This window comes from Rhineura floridana, chromosome 11, assembly GCF_030035675.1.
Source record: "Rhineura floridana isolate rRhiFlo1 chromosome 11, rRhiFlo1.hap2, whole genome shotgun sequence".
Lineage (NCBI taxonomy): Eukaryota > Metazoa > Chordata > Lepidosauria > Squamata > Rhineuridae > Rhineura > Rhineura floridana.
Window position 1 is genome coordinate 1125113 of NC_084490.1, and position 22975 is coordinate 1148087.

Here is a 22975-nt window from a genome sequence, read left to right on the forward strand (position 1 = left end):
GGCTGGGGTTCCTTCCCTCCAGCTTCCCAGAGAGGGACAGTGTAGCCGATGGGTTGGACTGGGGAGTCAAGACCCTCCCAGGGAGATCGGATGCTTGACCCCTCTCCTGGGGATAGAACCCAGGTGTCCTGGGACCCAGGGCCCTCTTCGGCCCTCCAGACGTTGAGGAACTGCAACTCCCATCAGTCTTAGCAAGCATGGCCCAACCGCCAGGGATGCTGGGAGCTGTAGTTCAGTGGCATCTGGAGGGCCAAAGGTTCCCCATAACTCTGGGAAGCAATGTGCTTCTTGCAGTGCTTCTGCAGCATGGGCGGGCATCCTTTGGCCCTCCACATGTCGCTACAGCGCCCTTGGCCGTTGGCCATGCACCTGCTCTGTGCCTAGCCCTTTGCATTTGACCCTACATCCATAGGGGGTCCTTGATTTGACCCACACACCCCACTGCTGCTGCATTGTCTAAGTGCTGCTGCGTCTGATCCAAGCTCAGCTGCCCAGCTAAGGCTCGAGTTCCATTCTCGACAGCATGGTGTCTTCAGTATGTGTGTGTGTGGGGGAGCAGTGCCTGAACTAGGGGGATTGTTTGTGGCTTTACTGTTGGAAAAAAACTTGCTGTCCAAGTCATGCCTGGGGCCAGTTCCAGAGTGTCACCTTACGGAGAGGGGGGGGATATTCCTGGCACGCTGGCTTGTGTGCAGTGGAAAATGGAATGGCCTGGGAGGAGAGTCTGGAGTTTCCATGACGGGACAAGGCAAGCCAAGAATAACAGCCTGGGAGAAGGCTTGGCTCTGGGCCTGCTGGTCCCCTCCAGGACAGCCCAGGAGCCCCGTCTTCCCCTTTGCAGGTGGCTTTTCAACCTGCACAACGACAAAAGCAGGTGTGATGGTCCAGATCCACAGTTGTGCAATTCTTTTACTGCGGCGAAGCAAAACGTATGAGCTTCTGAGTCCTGCAGAACTCTTCATCCAGCAAAATGGTGCACGTAGCACCCTAGTTTAGATGGAAGGGGCACAAAGATTAGGCTGGACACTGAAGCATTGAGGTCTGCGTTGAGGCTCTGGCTGAAGATGGGGATTGCCAACTGTGCTGGTCTCTGCTCGGTGCTTGCAGATGCTTGCCGGCTGAGGGCTGATGGAGGGTACCAGACTGGCACAGGCTGGGCTATACCTAGGTAGGATTCTGGGAAGAAGAAGCAGGAACTGGCCTTCAAATTTGAAAACACAAAGCCCAGTGGTATGACCCATAAGTGAAATGCTGACTAGGCAGAGATCTGGTTGGAGACAGAGCCATGGGTAGCTTTTGTGTTAGCATAGCCGGAGATTAATTTTGGGTGGAATGCAAAGTGGGGGGGAAAGTCAACTGACGCGTGTAGCTGTGGAGTGTTACTTAGTGCAGCCTCTCCCGACCTGGGTGTTTTCGACTGCCAACTCCCGTTGGACTCCGCATCTTCTGGATGTGCTGGCTGATAGGAATTGCTGTCCGAAACTTCATGATGTCACCATGTTGGGGAAGGGTGGGCTTGTGGTTCAAGCCAGTCTATCTCCTGCTGTTTCCCTGCAAAAGCGAGGACCATGGATCCTGCCACATGGGGTGGGGGGTGGGACTAGGGGGGCAATTGCCATAATCTCCAGATCCCCAGATCTTTCTCTTTTAAAAAACCCCAACTGTTCTTAGCATTTGTGGAACGTGAGATACCAGGCAAAACGTACAGGCCTATTCTTCTCAATTTTTTGTGACAAACTAGCCTGCTTCCCCCCACCCCTTTTTCACTGTTTCACTTCCAACCCCCTCAGAAAAATTCCTGCAGATGCCCGTGCTCATGCCACTCCCTCTCCACCCCACCCCACTTAAATCTCCTTGCACCCACACTTCTTCCAGGGCTCCCTGCTTGGGGTCCACAGCAGCTGACCTGGGAGACCAGGGTTCGAATCCCCACATAGCCATGAAGCGCACTGGGTGACCTTGGGCCAGTCACTGCCTCTCAGCCTCATGAAAACCCTATTCAGAGGGTCGCCATAAGTCGGAATCGACTTGAAGGCAGGACATTTTTTCTATTGTTACGGAGAGGAGCCCCCTGCTCACCATTTGCCTGTTGATCTTGAGGACCGAGTAGAACAACAGCTGCTCTAGAAGCGCCCGCTGCCGCTACTGCTACCCTCTCAAGAAGAAATTCCATCCCTGAAACACAAGGCTGCCTGGCATGTCTCAAAGACGCAGGCTCCAGCACCACCCCGAGAGAGACGCCGTCGTTGTCACAGACCTTGGGGCCAGCTCAATAGATGCTTGCACTGGTGAGGTACCTGGGTGAGCCTGTAGTGGCTGAGTGAGGGCATTGTCACAAGTGCAGGCCGTGCTGTTACTCAGGCCTGGACATCTTCCCAGGCAGAGGTGTGTTTTTGCCCCTGTGCTCTCGAACAAGGGGTTGCTCAACCACCGCAGTCTTGAACTGAAAATGAGCAAATTTGCAGCGAGTGCCCTAGGTGGCTGCCTTATGCCATCTCAGACCACTGGACTATTTAGGTCAGCAGAAGTCTCTCATTTTCCCAGCCCTACCTGGAGATGTCAGGAACTGATCCTGGGGTCTTCTGCATGCTCTCCCACTGAGTTGTGGGTCTAAGGGGTGGAAATGTCTGGATCTGGTTGCTCCCCAACCAGCCCCCTTGAAGAAGCTCACCTAGTGTAGAAATCTCTGTTTGACATGGTCGCCCTTATCTCTGTTACCTATTGTTGCAGATTGCATATAGTAGGGCCCCACTCATACGGCGGGTTATGTTCCAGACCCACACCTAAAAGCGAAACCCGCTGAAAAGCAGCTCATTCAATAGAATGGTGCCCAACACCCAAAAAACACCGTAAAAGCAGAACAAGCACCGCAGAACAAGCGCCGTATGTGTGGGGCCCCTCTCTAATTGAAAGCCGCTGTGTTAGCGGAATGCTGCAAAGTGGGGCCCTACTGGACTCTGATTACAGACTTGGGTTCGCCCAGGCTTGTCTTACAAATCCTTTGTGTGTGGAGGGACAGGTATTGTTCAGCGGTGGAACATCTGCTTTGCATGGAGAAGGCCCAAGGTCCAATCCCCATCGCCTCCAGGGGATGGGAAGGCCTTTTGCTGCCTGGGACAAACCTGGAGGCATGCCAGCTAAGGTAGGTCAGCTTTCCCCAACCTTGTGCCCTCCAGATGTTTCAGGCCACGTGGATATTCAAGGTGGGGTTGATGGAAGTTGAGGTCTAAAATATCTGGAGGGGTGCCAGGCTGGGGTAAATAATACTGTTTTAGACAAAGGATTGGTCTGGGCCCCTGCAGGCATCCTTTTAGATGTTCCTTCGTGGTGGTATTGGGGTGGTCACACGCAGTCCCGCTTCCAATACTGTTTCCACCTGCAAAAGTTTCGAGGTGGACGTAATGCTGGATTGCCAGTCAGGGTGTCTGCTGCAGCTTCCTGCTGAAATCCTGTAGTTTTTTTATATGACAAAATGTTTTGAGCTCTTCCTCCCACCCCTCACTGTTGTTGCACAAGAGTGTCCCTCAAAATGTTAATAATGCGGTAACATTGGGGAGACATTGCAGAACAACTAGCATTTTGTATTCGAAGGTATTTTTATGATGTTTTAAAGGGTTCTTAGTGTTTCTGTTTGCTGCCCTGGGCTCCTGCTGGGAGGAAGGGCGGGATATAAATGAAATAATAAAATAAACTAGTAAAGCGGAAGGATGTGTGGATGGACCAGTATAAATCCACAAGTAATGCCCTGTTATTGTGTCAATTACATGTTGCAGAAGAGTGCTCATGCAAACAATGAGACCCCGTCTGGAGAGACCTTCCGACTTGGTTGATAACAATTTGCAGAGCCCTGTGAGGAAAAGGCACTCTTGTTCCCCGGGGTGGTTGTGCCAGAACCCCTGGGGCGCAACCTGAACTCTAGACCCCTCCACCAAAGGCAGCTGTCCTGTACTGAACTCAGACAAGAGTAAACAAGGACCCAGTTTGCTTTGTTAAGAATTTGCACAGTTTCCACTACCCCCCCCCATGCTCAATGACTAATAATTATCTTTTATAAATGCAAACTTTGCAAACCACACTTTAAGATAACTCATTCCGGCCAACATGACAAGCTGGATTGTTAAAACGGGTGTTAAAGTAGAGCATAGGGCTTGTGCCAAACACAAGGCAAGTTGCCAGAGTTCCAAGGCCGTTAGATTTGGGAAGGGACCCAGAAAGAACATCCAGTCCAGCCCTGTGTTCAAAAGCAGCCTCCCCTCTCATACACACACACACACACAGCCACCTGTTGCCAGGCTGCTCTTGGGGAAATGTATTTCTGATCAAATATGGCTTTTTGATCTGAGCAAGCCATTGCAGGAAGAAATTTTAGTTCAGGGGAGCACCACCCCATGTAAGATTTCTGCTCCCGGGGGGGGGGGAATGATCTTGGACGGATGTGGGGCAGGGGAAGAGAAGGGGAGACTGGACACTTTTTCTTCCTTAACTTTGAGACAGGGCACTAGGAATCGCCATGCGCTGGGCATCCGTTCCCCCCGCCCCGGCTTTAAACAAAGAGTTAACTTGCAAGTGGGTCTGCCCCCTCCCCACACACACAAGTGTGCGCTAGCTATCGTGACTGCTTTAGATCTCATGAAGGGATTGCCAGGCACCCTCCCCACACTTGTGGCTATTTTGGGGACAGCTGGAGTCTTGTCGCACTTTGCTGCTGCTGCCTTTCCCGAGTCAGCCGGGCTCCTGCTTGGTCTCTGTAGGAGTTGGGGAGTCACAAGGAGGTTGGCTGGGGGGCGGAGAAAGAGCCTGCTTACCCCCCACCACCTCAACCCCTGCCTTCTGCCAGCTGGGCGGGGTGTGTGACAGCCCCACCCTCCACACTCCTCACTGTCATTGCATACCAGGAAGGGTTGCAGTGCCCTGATCTTTTCTCCCCCTCCAAATATCCAAGTGCCGGGGGGGCGGTGCTAACCTGGGATTTCTCTCCACGGTCCCTGGCAGAGGCTTTTGATTCCCGCTGGGAGTCGAGGAACAGAGCACTGGGTGCTTAGTGTGTGGGCCAGGGGGGTGCCCCCCTGTTTTCCCCAGGCAATGGACAAAGCAGGTACCTGGGCTTTGGGGGCATGGTGGTTATGGGGCAGGGGCTGGATGGGAGAAACGTTGCATCCAGAGGGACTTGGGGAGGGCTGGTTAGAGGGGTTCATGGGGGTTGGTGCCTGGTGTGCAAGCAGGATTCATGTTTGGAGGAGTGATGGAGCAGAAGATAATGCGTGCATGTTGGGAACTGTAGATGTTTATGCTATGTGGTAAACCATGAGGGCATCTAGGCTGACCCTCAGTTTAAACCCAGATGGGATGATTCTGTTGGATTAATAGGCTCTCAGTTTGGGAGAAAGCATCTTCTTGGGGAGGAAGGAAGGACAGAACCTCCCTCTGTGCTGCAGTGGGGAGCCCCTCCCTCCCTCCCAGTGTGCTGTGCCTTCTCTCCCCTAAGTGTTGGTGTCTGGTTTCAAACTGAAACTACCAGTTGTGAGGTGGGGGGCGGGCGGGTAGAGACGTGGCTGTTGCTTTTGGTGGCCTTGGTGCCTTTGCTGGAGTGACTGAGACTTTTTCCCCTCTCGTTCACCCGATAGCTGCCATCTCTTTGGAGTGGCTGCCTGGATAGTTGCCCCTCTGAAGGGGATGGTGAATGAACTGACTGAGTGTGTGTGTGTGTGTGTGTGTCTAGAGAGAAATGAATGGGCTGGGATGTGTCCAGGCTGTCAGTATTTTGCAGGAGGGAGTCAAGCACAAGCCAGGAACTTTTGGGCTGGTGCATTTAAAGCAGATTGAAGGGCAGTTTCCCCAGTGCAACCAATCCACTTGAAAACAGACAGACAAACACGTCTACTCCTTGTGGTTTTGGAAACAATGGGGAAGTGCATTGGAAAAGCATGGGATGAACAAATGATGAATGGGAAGACGTGTCAACACCCCACAAGCAACTGAGGATGAACACTGTCATGTAACTTCCCTGTCAACAAATCAGAATGCCTGCTCCGTGAAAGAGCAGGTACAGGATATAACCTCACCTCTGCAGAGGTTTTGCGCAAGCAGATAAGGATGAATTCTGAATGAGCAAGTTGCCTTGATTGCCCCTGGATAGTGGAATAATCTTCCTCGTAGTATTTACAGCGGTGGGGCACAGGGGAGGGACAACTGTGGAGCATTATGAATTTTAAAATGTGAACGGATGGGGAAAAGGAGGACAAAGTGAAGCCAATTCTTGACGGTCTGGTGCTGGGGGCTGCAGGCACAACAGGGCACTTGGCCGATGCTTCTGGTGGGTTTGTGATGGACCAGGAGAAAAAGACTCCCCAAGACTGTTTCCATATTCTAACAACTAGAACAGGGGTTTTAATGCAAGGGATGGGCTGTTACATCTCCTCACAGTGGGTCCCTCTTGGAGTCGACGGGGCTGGAAATCTTCAGCACCCCAGAGTCCTCTCCTTGGGTCTGTTCCACTAAATCCTGATTTGCAAAGCCTGCAAGTGCTCCACTGTTAGAGAGCCACAGAGACTATCTATTCTGCTCCCCAGTACTGCCTGCTCTGTGCTGAGGCTGCCCAGGGTCACCTCCCGTCACACACACAGACATCTCCTCAGGATTACAGCAGCCATTTCCCAACCTGGAGAAATGACGCTAATCAGCCTTCTTGAGTGAGGACTAGCTTAAAATATTTCCCTGCTGCCCACCCCTTTGACCTCCCCTCCCCTTTGATCTCCCCCCTCCCATCATCCACAGAATCACGAGTCCACCTTGGAAGAGAGTCTGATGGTTAAGGGCTGGAGATATTTGGGGGGGAGGGAAGTGGGCCACCAGTCTCACCATCCTTTCTTTTGCAACCCCAAACAACTCTCTAGATAATCAGTTCAGAATGTCTATCCTGGAGCGCCTGGAGCAGATGGAGAAGCGAATGGCGGAGATGACCGCGGCCTCCGCAGCAACTGCTACCGCAGGAACAGCTCAAGCCCAACAGGGAGGAGGGGAGAGGCCTCCGAGTCAGGTGAGATGGGGAGGGTGGGAGAGACTTAAGTGGCATATCGGGGGGGAAGGTGAGGGCAGGGTAGCAGTGGTGGGCCTGGTGGCTACCTGGCCGTTTGTTCTGGTAGCCAAGGTCTCCTGGAAGCCTCCTGACTTGTGCTCGTAATAGCAGGTCCTCTCAGGAACTGCCCTTTTCCCTCTGTGTGGGAGGTGCTCTTGCATGCCTGTCATTGTCCCCCTGCCCTGCACCCCACACATGCCTTGTTTTGTGTCTGTGGGGCAGAGTCTCTGCTGTTCACAATGGTGCAGCTACCCTGAGCTCTGGGCATGTTTAGCCAGTACTCTTCAAGTACTTAGAATCATAGAATCATAGAATAGTAGAGTTGGAAGGGGCCTACAAGGCCATCGAGTCCAACCCCCTGCTCAATGCAGGAATCCAAATCAAAGCATTCCCGACAGATGGCTGTCCAGCTGCCTCTTGAAGGCCTCCAGTGTCGGAGAGCCCACTACCTCTCCAGGTCATTGGTCCCGTCGTATGGCTCTAACAGTTAGGAAGTTTTTCCTGATGTTCAGTGGAAATCTGGCTTCCTGCACCTTGAGCCCATTATTCCGTGTCCTGCACTCTGGGACGATCGAGAAGAGATCCCGGCCCTCCTCTATGTGACAACCTTTCATGTACTTGAAGAGTGCTTGAAAGGTTGCCACCCAGAGGAAGGCCAGGATCTCTTCTCGATCATCCCAAAGTGCAGGACACGGAATAATGGGCTCAAGTTGCAGGGAGCCAGATTTCCACTGAACATCAGGAAAAACTTCCTAACTGTTAGAGCCATACGACAATGGAACCAATGACCTAGAGAGGTAGTGGGCTCTCCGACACTGGAGGCCTTCAAGAGGCAGCTGGACAGCCATGTATAGGGGATGCTTTAATTTGGATTCCTCCATTGAGCAGGAGGTTGGACCCGATGGCCTCACAGGCCCCTTCCAACTCTATGATTCTGTGAGCTACATCTAAGCCATCTTTGAATCTTGGGCAGAACTCAAAAACAATTTCCAAAAGGGGGGTTTGTTTTTGGGGTGGCTCCATCTCACGTGAGCCCTCCTGTGCTGCCAGGCCCTCAGTATGCCACAGCAAAGGGGGGGGGGCTGGGAGACGGCATTTTGCCTCTCTTGCCCTCACCTTCCTTTCTCTTTGGTGGACAACGTGTATATATTTGGCTCCTTCCTCTGGCGTCAGCTCTCGGGTTTCACAGGGATTGGCACCTGTGTGGCCGGCAGGGCTATTCTTGGCTGCCTGGGGCTGGCAGAGGGGGAGATAAGGCCCAGGCAGGCAGCAGGCATCCTCCCTCTGTTTGTCGGCACATGGGGTGGGGGTGGGATTAGGGAGGCCAGCCGGCCAGCCAGAACAAGACGGGAATTCTTTCCATTGAGATCACCAGGCAGTGGCGGTGGGTGTGGGGTAAGTTGCCTCGAGACCACTTGGCCTCCTTTGTCAGAGTGATTCTGATGGTGAGTGGGTGCTTTCCCCTCACCCACCCACCCGCCCCACAGCCGCCCAATCCTGCCCCTCAAGAGTCTGTGCAATTGGGGAGTGTGGGAGGAGAGGGAGGGAGGGGGAGACATTTGCGCAGGCAATTCCTACGCAGTCGTCTTCATGGGCCTTGATTTATGTATTTAAAGCCTCCCCTGCGCCGCTTCTCTGTGAAATGTGCTCTGAGAGGTTCAGAGTATAATGCAGTTATTCTCAAACGGTGCGCCACAAGAGGTGACTAGGTGTGCCTTGAATATTATGGAAGTATATTTTAAAAATGAGAAGAAACCCATTTGTATAGAGATTTATTACATCCATGATCAATTAATAGCTAGGCTAGGCCCTAAATATATTAATATATTTTTAATTTTGTACACGAAGTGCGCCAGAAATGTTTTGTATCTTTTACAGTGCGCCGCGAACCAAAAAAGTTTGAGACCCACTGGCATAATGGATGGCATGGGGAGGGGGAACAGAAGACCAAACACAACTCACTAAAATACAAAATGTTGAACTGAAACCACATCAATCTAAAGATCATATCAAGCAGCAGTAAAAAGCAGCGCTTGTAATCCACTAAAGGAGCCTGATGGAATTAAAGCAGCTGTTCCCAACCTGGTGCCCTCCAGATGTTTTGGACTGCAACTCCCAGCAGCCCCCAGCCAGCATGGCTGGGAGTCGTAGCCTAAAACATCTGGAGGGCACCAGACTGGGGAAGGCTGAGTGAAAGAGTCTTTACCTGCCACTGTAAACTACAAAAGCATTTGTGCCACTTGAAGGTGCCTACAGAGGACGCCCCACTTCAGGGGAGCCACCACCAAACAAGGCCCTCTTTGGACATTTGAGCACACTCTGCCCATGCTCTGTCTCCATGAGTGAGGAGTTAAAATTGTGGGCTGCTTCTTCAAGGAGACAACCTGAAGTCCTTTATTTTTTCCCCCATGTGAACCTTCTTATTGATTGATTGATTGATTGATATCCCACCCTTCCTCCCATCAGTAGCCCAGGGCGGCAAACAGAAGCGCTAAAAACACTTTAAAACATCATAAGGACAATTTCTTGCCCTTCTTGTGCTGGTCCTCCCCTTGAATGGTGTTTGGACCAGCAGTGACTGGCACAGGGCTGACACCGTTTCCCCCCTTAGCCCTGCTTTTGCCTGGTGGGTGTTGCCAGCCACAAATTACCCCTGCTGACACTTTAAAAACCTTCATCTCCACCCCAACTGGAAGCACTCTTGACAAAGCCAGTCAAGTTAGGCTGGGTTCCTAGATTTGCAAGCTGTTAATTCTGAAACAGAGCTCCAGGTGGCAAACATTTAAAGCCTTCCAGGAGGAGACGGGTGCCCCAGACCAGGAGACTTGGCCTAGAGCAGGAATTTGGGCAAGAGGCTGCTCCCCCCCCCTTCTCCCAGTTCAGCGGGCCTTGCAAGATCCTCAGTGGGATGTCTCTCTCTTGTTGAATGCAGAAAAGCCTCAGATGTTCACAGAATCACAGAATAGCAGAGTTGGAAGGGGCATGTGAGGCCATCGAATCCAACCCCGTGCTCCATGTAGGACTCCAAATTAAAGCATCCCCAACAGGGAGCTGTCCAGCTGCCTCTTGAAATGTTGTCCCAGGCAGACCCAGAAAGGGCTTTTGCCCTCCGTTTGTGTCTTGGTGGTGCTGGTGCTGGAGGGAGGGGGGCTAAGTTGCCAGACTCCAGTGGGGTTGGGGGCCATCCGCCTGCGAGGTTGCCGTGACCCAGAGAGAGCGCAGCGGAGCGATTCTTCAAGGACCTCAGCCTGGGTTTGCCGCTGTGGTGTCTGCTGCCGGAGTGCGCTGGCATGCCAGCCTCTCAGGTTGCCCCACCCTAGCAGGCTTGGCACCCAGGCCTCTTGCTAGGGGAGAATGTGGGGGCTCTCGCACCCTGGGCCAGCCCAGCCCTTTTTTCTCCTATTGTTTTCCTTTTCCTTCAACTGTGTTGATCCTGAACCTCAAGGAACAGTGGCCTGCTTCTCCCCCCCCCAACAAACACCCCCTTTTAACTCTTGTGGTCCTTCTTGCCCTTCATCATCCCCCCCCCCGCAATCCTCACTCCTGAGGGTCGGTCATTGGTAGTTTGTTTCATGCCATGCAGAGCAGGAGCAGGGTGAGGGGACAGGAGAGACAAGCAGTGTGTGTGTGTGTGTGTTTTGGGGGGGGGACATGGCCCGCATAGGTCGACACTGGGCCAGCTGCCTCACTGACATTTCATGGTGGATTTGCGCCCGAGAGCCTTTGTAGCTGGACATGCCTTTGAAGAGCCGCTGGGGACCTTCCATCAAGGGCAAAACCATCTGTTGAGGGGCCTTTGAAGCCTTCCCCAACATGTAGCCCCCCAGCTGTTTTGGACAACAGCCCCCACCAGCACAGCTGCCGCCCAAAACAGCTGGGGGGCTCCAGGCTGGGCGAGGCGGCCGCAAGGGGGGAAGGGGAAAGAGTTTTGGGGAAGGGGCCTTGCATTCCACAACACTGGGGTCGAGCTTGCTGTGGGGTGTGTGAGGGGTGGGCTGTCCCATTTTGGCTCCTTATGCCCCTCTCCCCACCCACTGGCCTTCCCCAAAGCAGGCCACCTTGGACTCATTCGAAGACCGCATCGTGGCCCTGTGCGAGAAGATGATGTCTCAGTCCTGCTGGCTCCGCTCAGAGACCCTCGTTCACCACGTCAGCTTCCGGGGAATGACCCTCCTCCACCTGGCTGCAGCGCAAGGGTACACCCGCCTCATTGAGACCCTCATCAAGTGGCGGTGAGTTGCCCTGGCCCGTGAGGGTAGTGCTGCTTCCTAGCACCTTGCCCTTTGACACAGCTTTGGCCTTGTTTTCCCCTTGGGGAGGGCTCACAGCTTGGCTTTCAGGGCAGAAGGCTCCAGGTTCAATCCCTGACAGGACCTCCAGTTAAAAGGGAGTGTGGTGCAGTGGTTAGAGTGCTGGATTAGGAACAGAGGAGGTTTCCTTATACAGAGTCAGGCTGTTGGTCCATCTAGCTCAGTACTGTCTACACTGACTGGCAGTGGCTCTCCAGGGCTTCAGGCAGGAGTCTCTCCCAGGCCGGCCTGGACTGAAGCTGGACCCTTCTGCATGCAAGGGAACTCTGCCCACTGAGCTACTGGGCCCTTCCCCAACTAACCCTTCCCCTTATGACTAAGACACAGGCAGGGAAATGGATCCAGCTGGTGGCAGGCCTGATCCTGCTCTCCCCCCCCCCATAGGCCAAGTTTGGCAGGCGGGCGGCTCAGTGACGGTCACACCACACTGGGCAAGCCCTGACAATCAGATGATGATGACGATTTATGAATCGCTTCCCATGAGGCATCCCAAAGCAATTTACAAAACAATAACACAAAACAGTTACATATTATACTAGCCAGCATGGATTTTTCGCATTCTGCAGTGTTAAATTGAAAATACCCCCCATGCCATTCTGCTGCTTCCCACCAGCTCATTTCAAAACAAAACGTATAGTCGTGGACTCAAGAAACGCTTGCTTAACAGCCCTCATGGCGATACACAAAATAAATGGTCAGACAGAATCGAGAGTTCAAAGTGTAAAAAGGGAGAGAAAAAATCTAGACCCCTGCTGGACTTTTTTCTGCCAGTGGTCTCATAATCAGTTGAAATTAATTAAAAATCAGCCATGTTCACAGAATACCTGTAATCCTACTACTTACCTTGTCCCATACTCTGACCATCATCTTCTATAGTTTAAAAGTTTAAAAAATGCTTGCCTGATTTTTAATTAATTTAAGAAAATTAACATTGAAGTCAATTATAAGCATGGGCATGTGCAGTAAGAACCAACTGTCAGTGTTTTAAAAGCCAGGCTCACAGCTGCTTGGCTTGGCTAATCAGTGGGCCACACCCATGCCAGGCCTTTATTTCACTTTAGACAGTCATGGCTTCCCCCAAAGAATCCTGGGAAGTGTAGTTTATGAAGGGTGCTGAGAGTTGTTGGGAGACTCCTATCCCCCTGACAGAGCTCCAATGGCCACAGTGGTTTAAATGCCTGGCGTGGATATGGCCAGGGACAGCTTTGGTTTAAATTTGGGTGTCTGCTGTAGAATACAAAGGTGGGAGAAACCCTGAAAAATAGTGATACTGTTAACAGTGTTTTCCTTTTGGAAAGGAAAGGGGCTTTTCCTCTGCCCAGTGCCCACCCACCCAATCTCCTCCCCTCCCCTCCCCGCCCCTCCCCTCCCCTTCCTCCTCCCCACAGAAGTAAATCCCATTGAACGCAAGAAGCATGCAAATGATCAAACCTGCCCTCCCTTCCTCCTCTCTCCTACCCCTCCCTCCTGCCCTCTCCTTCCCCATTTCTTACCTCCCGGGTTAAAAAGCAGAGAATTTCACTAATTGGCAAAAAAAACCTTGCAGTTTAAGAATGTACCTATAGCCAACAGCAATTTCTGTCAAACTTTAAAAAGCAAGGAAATTCGGCAGCTATAGTGAATGCACCAGGGGAGCAGGAGACCTGATCTCCTCTCCGACATATTGTACTGCCTTACAAATTTGTAAAAATGCAAACACAATTTGGGTTGGTGTTTCACAGTCCAATCCACTTGCTGTGTAGCTTGGAAGAATTTGGTAACATGCCTCTGAGCAAATGGTGGAGTAGACATCACTGAACTGGGTGGACAGATGGCCTAGCACAAGTCTGCTTCCTACTTCCATCTTAGAAATGAAAGCATTGAGGAACCCTCAAGGATAATCTAGAGTTCCAGGGTTGAAAGTGTCACTTCAGGGCCATCTAGTCTGACCTCCCTGACAGTCTGTCCTGCTCTGCCATGCATAGTCCTGAAACGGGGCTGTAAAACCCCTGTAAAAGAGGTGACCTCCTCAACTCCCAGCGAAGGAGGCGCAATGGTCTTCCTCATGCTTAACCTGAATCAACCACTCACCTTCCCAGTATCCCCCTCCTCCATGGGGAGAGGCGATGGGCAATTCTCTGGGCTCTCGTTTCTGATCACTTTGATATTTGGCAGCAGTCAGTGGCACCCAGGCAGATTTCGGGGACTGAGCTGGTCCCAATCCACAACTGAGTGCCGTCAGCAATACAACACAAGCTCTGGAGTGTGGCCTCAATGGCAAGTGCCGCTGCAGCCCGGCTTTTGGAAGAGTCTTCCTCATGAATTATTTCTAAGGTGCCCCATTATCCAGTTCAGGAGCAGGTTTCTGGAGAGAATGCCTCACCCCTTATATACCCAGCAGCTCACTGCATTCTGCGGGAGAGTTTCTCCTTGAAGTCCCTCAAATATCAGCAACGCAGAGCAGGACCTCCAGCACGGCTGCCCCTATTCTGTGAAATAGCATCCCTGTTCAGATTCAATGGGTGCCCACTAGCTGAGCTTTCCAGAAACAACTGTGTTGATGAGCTTTCCCAGCTGGATGAAAGGGTCTCTGCCACACGGTTGTCCATTGTGTGTGTGTTTGTGTGTAAAAATTCATTTGCTGCCCTGAGTTCAGTGTGCATTAAAGAGCAATCAAGACTCTGCCCCCCCCCAAGGTCAGGGGGGCCGGAGGCGAGGCTGAGGCTGGTCTGCTTCCTCCTCTCAGGAACCTCAGTGCTCAGAGCCTGGACCTGGAGCAGGAAGTTGACCCCCTGAACGTGGACCACTTCTCCTGCACCCCACTGGTGAGTTGCATGTTGAGACTTGGGGGGGGCAGGGGCTCAAGTCACGTGACCTGGAGAGCCCCACACACCCCAGAAAATTGTGCTCTGCGCCCCCATGATCTGTTCTAGCTGTTAAAGCTTGGTTAGGAGTTTTCCTCCCCATCGCTCAAGTCCTTAGTGTGTGGGGGGTAGAGATTGTGGAAGAGAAGGGCAAGTGCAGGGGGAGGGGGGAGATTGGGTCCATGAGAATTTTGAGGCACGGTGGGGTTGAAAGGCCTCACTCTTGCTTCTTTGAAGGGTCACCACCCAGTTTATCCCATGTGTACAGGCTTTCCTCCAAGAGGGAGAGAAACTTGTTTTTAAAACAAGAACAAATGAAAGTTTCTGCTTTGTGGGATATCCTCTGTTCTGTGCCCCACTTCCTGCCACGTAAATTAGCCTGGATGTCCCTTGCAGCACAACTGCCCTCCCATCCATCCTGACCCCCTTCCTATCCCTGCCCCTCTCTCTGACTAGATGTGGGCCTGTGCCCTTGGCCATTTGGAAGCAGCCCAGCTTCTCTACCGTTGGAACAGCCACGCCCTTTCCATCCCGGACTCCCTGGGCCGTCTCCCGCTCGCTGTGGCTCGTTCCCGCGGCCACGTCAAGCTCGCCACATGCTTGGAGGAGCTGCAATGGCAGGAGGAGCAGCCTGCAGAACTTCTGGCTGCGGAGCCTGTCCTGGACATTCCAGGGAGCCCCAGCAAGGCCAGCAGTGGCCCTCGGCGCCCGGCAGAAGCCCTGCGCATCCCGTCTCCGCTGTCAGCCAGTCCAGACACAGGTGGGCTCTGTGGCCAGGTGCAGGCATCCTGTGGGAAGCGCCAGCATTTCTTTAAGAGACCTTTTACGTTCAGTAGCCTCTATGTGTGTGCTGAGGAAAAGTTCCAAATTTGGGCCTTTTTAATTTAGAGGAAAATGGCCAGTTGTGTGTGTGGGGGGGGATGAAGGGGAGGAGAAAGTAGGGAGAATTTTTCTTCCCGCGGGGGGCATCCAGTTAAGCTGAATGTTTGGAGATTCAGGACAGGCAAACAAGGAAGTCCTCCTTCATGCAGCGCATAGTTAAACTCTGGGACTCGCTCCCACAGAGGCCTTCGATAGCCACCAACTTTGGATGGCTTTAAACTGGATGCAGACAAATGCAGTGGAGGACAAGGCTATCAGTGGCTACTTGCCACGATGGCTACGCTCGGCCTCCTCTCTCACAGGCAGTACACCTTTGAATACCATCTGTTGGGAATGCTTTGATTTGGATTCCTGCATTGAGCAGAGGGTTGGACTTGATGGCCTTATAGGCCCCTTCCAACTCTACTATTCTGTGATTCTACCAGTTACCGGGAATCGCAGGAAGGGGAGTTGCTGACTATTGCCCTCAGGTTCTGCTTGCGGGTTTCCCTTGGGGGCATCTGGCTGGCCACTGTGAGGACAGGAGGCTGGCCTCGATGGGCCCCCTCTGGCCGGATGCAGCTGCTGCCGCCGCTGGACTCTTTTGGGGCAGCTCCATCACTTGCCCACAGGAAACTCACTCTGCACAACTCCAAATGCTTCGCCCTGTTGGCACTGACCCTGAGCGCCTCCCTTTCTCTCCCCTCCCCAAGCAGGACAGTGCCTCACTCTAACAGCTGCAAAAAGCTGTCCCACAAATCGGAGTGTCTGAAATTTAATTCCTTAAATTCTCTCGCTTGCGCCTAGTTTTATCATGTAGATTCTGAGGAACATGCCCCACTCAGGCCCGCAACGCCAGGGCAGCTGCTGGTGGAGGGTGGGGTGCTGACAGTAATTTCAGAGGTGCAGATAAAACACCGCAGTGTCCGTCCCCCCATTGCCTCCTCTGCAGAGTGGCAGGGAATTCTGGGGTTTTACTCTCAGAAGATTTTGGGCGAGCTGCCTGTGCTAGTGGCTTCACAGCATCCTATGGCAATGAGTTCCATAGGTTAATGATGTGTTGGGTGCAAATGTACTACCTTTAGTCCAGCCTTCACCAGCCTGGTGCCCTCCAGACTGTGACTCCCATCAGACGCACTGGCTGGGGCTGGGGTGAGTTGTAGTTCAAAGCATCTGAAGGGCGCCAGGTTGGCAAAGGCTGCTTTAGTCTGACCTACGTTCCACCTTTCCTCACTCTCTGTTCCCTCTTCCTCTCCTTGCAGGGCGGAGCACCGCAAGTGGAGTCTCGTCACCTTCTGAGCTGTCCGAGGGCTCCATCTCCATCACCTCGGCCTACTCCAGCGGGTCGGCCCTGCGGGAGTCGCCAGCGTACAGCCCAGAAGCTGAGGGCGCCATGGACGTTTGCCACGCCCCAGCACCTGGAAGCATTGCCGGCTGGTACCTGCGGGAGACCCCCAGCCCCCACGGCCTGCCCCACGCCCCCTTCTTCATGGACTATGATGAGGTGGGGGCTGGGGGCCATGCAGCAGGAGGCCCTGAGCCAGACCTGGAGCCAGAGTTGCTGGGCTATGGGGAAAATGCCGAGAACGAGGACTACTTGCCGGCTACGGATGTCCTGCAGGTACAGATCAGAAGGGCTGGAGGAAGACGGTCGGGGGCAGAGTTGGGCAGAAGCACTTTCCCGAAACGGGACCTCTCCAAACAGAACCCCAAACTCCTCATCGCCCAGCTCCTAGCTGATGGCAGTTCTTGCTACCTCAGTATCCCAATTGCTGCCTCTCAGCCACCTCCCTGTTTCCCTCCAAGGGGGCCCAGGAGCTGTTGTTGCCAGAACGCCCCCCACACCCTTCCTCTCCTTTCTGCAAAGACTGCGGTCCCTCCTTGCCTTCGCTTTCCTCTAGCAGAACAGGAACGCCGGCACGCACGCGCCGCCCACTCGCCATCCCCTCTGTCCCTGGGACCCCGCTGGAATCCTGCTGTGGGGGTACTCAGGGCCCCTCCACAAAGGCCACCTCTGCACAGGCCAGGCATGGAGAAGGCCCCAGGTTTCCTTTTGTGTGTCTCCATTAGCACTGTGGAGGGAGGGAAGGGGAGAAATGCACTCTTCCAGCCTCCTCCGTCTGACCCTTGGGCCTCTCCTCTGCCACTCCCCTCACTGGCCCTACTTTGCACCCTCCCTGGGCGCCAGCTGGGATGCATCCTTCAGCTCCCGCAATGCCCCTTGCTGGCCTCGATGGAGGAGAGGTGTGGGCCTAGAGAGTAGCCAGCTGCACAAAGGAAGAATTTACATTTCTTGCTGTGCCCACTTTTGCCTCTGGCATGTGGCCCCTGGAAGGTTACCCAGGAGGGAATCTGGCCCTTGGGCTGGAAAAGGTTCCTTACCTCTGCGTTAGCAGGGGATGGCTTGCTCCATTTGATTTGCATTCCTGCATTGAGCAGGGGGTTGGACTTGGTGGCCTTATAGGCCCCGTCCAACTCTACTATTCTGTGATTCTATGGGTTGCATCCAGGGCTAGCCCTACTCAGAGTAGACCCGTTGAAATGCATGGACCTGAGTTAGGCGTGGCTAATAATATCAGGAGGTCTACTCTGAGTAGCACTAGCCCTATCTGCCCTGTTCCTCTAACCACAGAGCAGCTTCAAAATACTGAAACTCATTGTTTTTTAAAATCAAACCCATTTTAAAAAGACCGCTGCCGGGAACCAACTGAAAATCTAGATACAAAACGGGCAGCAGTTAAAATAAGTCAAAAGAGTGTTGAAGGCAGGAGTAAACTTTCAAGGAGAAGGAGGAAGAGGGGGGAGCCTGGCAGACCTTTATGGGGAGGGTTTTGCAGAGGCCCTGGCACCACCAGGGGAAGGCCCTGCCTCCTGGACTCCCTCACCTAACGGCCCAAGATTATGGGGGAGAGCTGCTGCCAGTCAGAGAAGACCAGCCTTGGGCTGGCTGGGGCTGATGGGAGTTGTAGTCCAAAGCCAGCTGGAGGGCACCAAGTTGGAGCAGCTGCAGCGGACAAATGGCCTGCGCAGCTTCCTCTGTTCCTAGTGCCCTTCCGGGCTCACCTTCCCTTCCCAATCCCGTTGGAGTCCCCCCCCCCAAATAAAGGAGTCCTTGTCTCCCAAAGGTGCGGGACTGGCATCCAGATGCCCAGCCTCCTCCCTCTCCTCCCTCTCGCAGGTGGATGTGATAACCCTGGCCAAGCAGATCATCGAGGCGACACCGGAGCGCATTAAGCAGGAGGACTTCAGCTCCTCCGAGACACCTCTCCGGGAGCGACCAGGCAACCTGGGCCTGAACGAGACCATGTCCTGGCTGGCCAGCTACCTGGAGAATGTTGACCAGCTGCCCAACTTCTCCCAACGACGGTATTGGCTCTCCTTCTGCCGGGGGCCACGGAGGGGCTTCCCCCCTTGCAGCCCTGCCCCCAGTGCAAGAGTCGCTCAGCCCTTGGGTGTCTTTTCTCCCAGGTCCTTGACTTCCTCCCCGTCGGGTCACGCCTGCCTCAGCCCCCTGCCTGCCCCACTGGGCGAACTGTCCTTTGACCGCCTCTCCCCGCCCCCCACGGCAGCCAGCTGGGCGGAGTTCCTCAATGCCTCTGCCAATGGGAAGATGGAGAGTGACTTTGCCTTGCTGACGCTGTCGGACCATGAGCAGCGTGAACTCTACGAGGCTGCCAAAATCATCCAGACGGCCTTCCGCAAATACAAGGTATTTCTCATTCGGGAACAAAACCAGTCTTGATCCTCATTGTGCATCTTGCAGTTCTTGGCAAATGGCAAAACGGGGCAGCTGCTTCCTTCTGTGGGCTGCTGCCAGCTCGCTTCTCCATATCGGCTTGCTCCCCACTCTCGGAGACAGAGCACTGGGTTGGATGGCCTTCTGCAACTATGTTCTTAATGCCATGTGCCGTGGACTCTACCTCTGTAGGACAGTGTGTGGTGACTCTCGCAGGACACCACAAATCTCAGCTTGGCTTTCATATCTGGAAAGTTTCTAGGCCTCAGGGAGTAAAGCTGTGGCTGGGAGCTGATGGGAGTTGGAGTCCAAATCCTCTGGTGGGCACCAGCCACTGCCGGAGCCGCTGCCTTCCTGTGTGGTGCTTGGAGAGCTTTGGGGAAAGGGTTGGGAGTCTGACCTGAGTTCTCTCACTCCCTCTCTCTCTCTCCATGCCCCCCTGTTTCCTGCAGGGCCGCCGCCTGAAGGAGCAGCAGGAAATGGCAGCCGCTGTCATCCAGCGATGTTACCGTAAATATAAGCAGGTAAGGCCAGCCTGGGACAACGGGGGGGGAGGGGGGCAGAAGAAAGGACGAGGGGGGCGTTGCTTTTTCTCTCTGGACGGTGCAGGCACTCCCAGTCACCCCCTCCCCTCCCCACAAAATGCCCCAGACAAGGTACCCCTGGGATAGGTGTGGGGAAGAAGTTCACTTGTAAAGGTGACCCTACCCTAATTCTCACTTCCCAAAACAATCTGAGAACCGAAACATAAGACGCCCTTCAAAATTTTAACTTCTCCACATTTTGCAGTGTAGCTCTTTCCAGCCAAGAAATGCGTCCAGAAAGGGTGAAATGGGCATGAAAATTATGCATTACATGAGGGGAAAACTGCTTTGCAAAATTGTGCACGTTAGGCAATATTGCACACCAATATTGCACCCCAAATAGGAGAAATTTGCACTAAGTTGCTGAGAGATTTTCATGAGGACATTTCTGCAAACTGATGTGGAGAACAGAACTTAAGACTGGGGGGAAAAATCAGAAACCAAACAGAACTGAAGGAACAGATCCACCCATTCTTACTCTGGGATGACCTCCCCACACAAATAGCCGCCCCCCACCGCCACCGGCACCTAACCTGCTCTTCCATCTCTGTCTCTCTGTCTTGCAAGCTAACCTGGATTGCACTGAAGGTAAAAACAGGAGGAGGATGGCGATTTGTTTGTGTGCCTGTGTGTCACAGAGGGCAGACTGCCCTGCTTTGGGGTGGGGTGGGTTATGCACGGCCTTGACTCCACTTGCACCAGCTGGGACAAGGAGGGGTGGCTGGGAGGGCAGAGACACTGTTGCAAGCTGAAGTGTTGGGGTATAGCAATCAGGGTGACGAGCAGCTGTTGTCTCCCCGTAACGTGAGGAAGGGAAGGCATTTGATCAGCTGCAACACACGGCCATCCTTTCCTGGACTTGCTGCAGCCGCCATATCTGGGGAGAAGCGGAGTTCTCCCCGCTGTTTGAGCAAGGGGTGTCTGTGACTGAGCTCTTGATGGCTTTAACCATAAAGGTCATGCTGTCTGCAGGCTACAGCACCCTTTGCCAGCCTGGTGCCCTCCTGATATTTTGGACTACAGCTTCCATCAGCTCTGCTGGCTGGGGCTGATGGGAATTGTAGTCCAAAACAACAGGAGGGCACCAGGTTGGCAAAAGCTGGCTTCTGGGAGGGTGGGACTCATGGAAACTCCACGTCCATCTTTCTCTCTCACATATGCACACGCTGTTATCCTAAAGTTGCTCCCTGTCGGATAAATTCTGAGTGCACACCTGTGAGAGTCTCCGGGGTGGAGAAAAGGTGTTTACTTGGGTGAGATAGGGGTGGAGGTGTAACTCTACCACAGGTGGTTTCCAGGCATTGTGGGCACAGCAGTCTGTGGGAGACGGGGCTCTGCAGCGACCCTAACAGTTTCCTCCTTCCCTCCCTCGGGGCAGTATGCGCTCTATAAGAAGATGACCCAAGCCGCCATCTTGATCCAGAGCAAGTTCCGCAGCTACTATGAGCAGAAGAAGTTCCAGCAGAGCCGGAGGGCTGCGGTCCTGATCCAGCAATATTACCGCAGCTACAAGGAGTATGAGAAGCTGAAGCAAGGCCGCAGGGCCTCCGCCGCCATGCAGCAGAAGATCAAGTGGGTCCCAGGACGCCTGGGACCTCCAGAAAGGTGGGCAGCGGGGAGTGGAGCGGGGGGGCAGGGAGAAGGACAACCCAGAACACCTGGTGTTCATCACTCGTGATCAAAATAGTTAGTCTTGCTACTTCTCCAGTTTCCTCAATGTGCAAACACTTGTTTGTTTTAGAAGGTATGTAACCAGCTCAATCAAAGAGCTCTCTAAGCAGCAAGTACCCATACAGCTGTAGGTAAAAACCCCACGGTCACATACACTGTCTTATAAATAATGTACAAACACATTAAAACCAAATATACCTAAAAACCATCATTGTTGAAACCGATAAAATCACCAAAACGTTTTAAAAAGTAATGTAGGTAACTAAACTTTATGTCTGGGTTGGAAGCCCCCCTGTGGAAAAGGGGAGTTTCAGCAAGTGTCTAAGATAATATCACGAGGGCTGCCTGCCTAATGTCACAGAATCATAGAACCGTAGAATTGGAAGGGGCCTATAAGGCCATCAAGTCCAACCCCCTGCTCAAGTCAGAAATCCAGCTTAAAGCACACCTGACAGGTGGCTGTCCAGCTGCCTCTTGAAGGCCTCCAGTGTTGGGAGACCACCATCTCCCTAGGTCATCGGTTCCATTGTCATACCACTCTTAACAGTTAGGAAGTTCTTCCTGATGTTCAGCCGAAATCTGGCTTCCTGCAACTTGAGCCCATTATTCCGTGTCCTGCACTCTGGGACAATCGATAGGCAGGGAGTTCCAAAGAGCAGGTGCTGCCTGCTAAAGGCATGACTCTTCAGAAATGCAGAACAGACGTTATGTGGCACTTGTGAAAGGGCAAGTTCCACAGATCGAAGTGACAGAATGGGACAAGGTGACCCCTGAAGTAAACTGGGCCCCACTTTACAAAGTACGAGGAATAACTCCTGCCCCCTTGAGGGGCTCACAGTCAGAAATGCAACAGACTGGGGAGGCAGCAGAGGAAGGAAGGGGCCATCATCGCCCCCTCCGGCACTTGCCTGCGTGGCACCCACCTGCTCGCTCCCATCTCTCAGCTTGCCTGCCTGCCTGCCAGGACTGAGTGCAATATTATCTGTCCCAGCTGAGGAGGAGTGGGGGTGTGGGGGGTGAATAATTTCAGAAACTGTGATGTCACCACACCACCACCCCGCTGGATTCCCCATGCGGTCTTTTTCCCAGTGCTCTCTAGGGACTAATCTTGGCGAGCCCTGCCCTTTGGGGCGGGGGGGCAGGACAAAGCAACCTCCCCTACGTCTGTGGAAGGCGGGCATGCTGCCATGTCCTTTCCTAGAGATAAGGGAGGTATAATTTTTTTATACTTTTATAAGAGTATTTCTAATCTGCCAGCTCATTAAAAATATAATTGTGGTGGTATAAAATAAAATCTTTAAAACATTATAAAGTTAGAAAATCATAAAACGGAGTACAAATGACCAGCGCTGAATCTAATTCATTCTCTAAAAGCTGTTGCAAACACAGAAATGTTTTCAGCGGGTGATGAAATTCAGACTGGGCACTCTCACCTTTGCTGGTTCTGTCCATTGGAGCATCAGAAGAGCCTGGCTGCTGGATCAGTCCCGGAAAGTCCCCCTCTAGCCCACCATTTTTTATTTTAGAAGCGGATGCCCCCCTTTCTCCCCTCTGCAAAGGAGTTGCTCAAGGCAGCTTGCAAATACGAGAGCAAGTGTGCGGACAACAGTGACCCAACTCTTGACACATAGTAAAAATAGCAGCATTGAAACGAGGCAAGCAGGACATGAGTGCAATAGCCCTCTCCTGCTGCTGGCAATCAGAGGCACCTTGGAGCTGGGATCCCTTTGGGAAATGGCCCTCCAAGGCTAGTCACGTTTGCTCCCATTTTACAGAATGAGGAACTAAGGCTGTAAGTGACTTGGCCAGCATCCACTGAGTCTGTAGCAGAGAAGGGAAGAGGCTCCTGCTTCTCCCCATCCCCCTGCCATCCAGACTCCTATAAACTCCAGCAC

General features: G+C 53.1%; 1 protein-coding gene across 2 annotated transcripts in view; it reads left to right on the forward strand.

Moving 5' to 3' along the window:
- CAMTA2 (calmodulin binding transcription activator 2) overlaps nucleotides 1-22975 on the forward strand; it is a 55002-nt gene that overhangs the window by 29255 nt on the left and 2772 nt on the right. Inside the window, exons 12-20 of one of the 2 annotated variants that reach the window (XM_061590823.1) lie at nucleotides 6894-7036; nucleotides 11126-11307; nucleotides 14111-14189; nucleotides 14685-14988; nucleotides 16352-16710; nucleotides 18268-18455; nucleotides 18558-18798; nucleotides 19278-19349; nucleotides 20788-21014. In XM_061590823.1, coding sequence (XP_061446807.1) covers nucleotides 6894-7036; nucleotides 11126-11307; nucleotides 14111-14189; nucleotides 14685-14988; nucleotides 16352-16710; nucleotides 18268-18455; nucleotides 18558-18798; nucleotides 19278-19349; nucleotides 20788-21014 — 1795 coding nt within the window. The remainder of the gene's footprint in view (nucleotides 1-6893; nucleotides 7037-11125; nucleotides 11308-14110; nucleotides 14190-14684; nucleotides 14989-16351; nucleotides 16711-18267; nucleotides 18456-18557; nucleotides 18799-19277; nucleotides 19350-20787; nucleotides 21015-22975) is intronic. The other variant, XM_061590824.1, reaches the window with a different exon arrangement.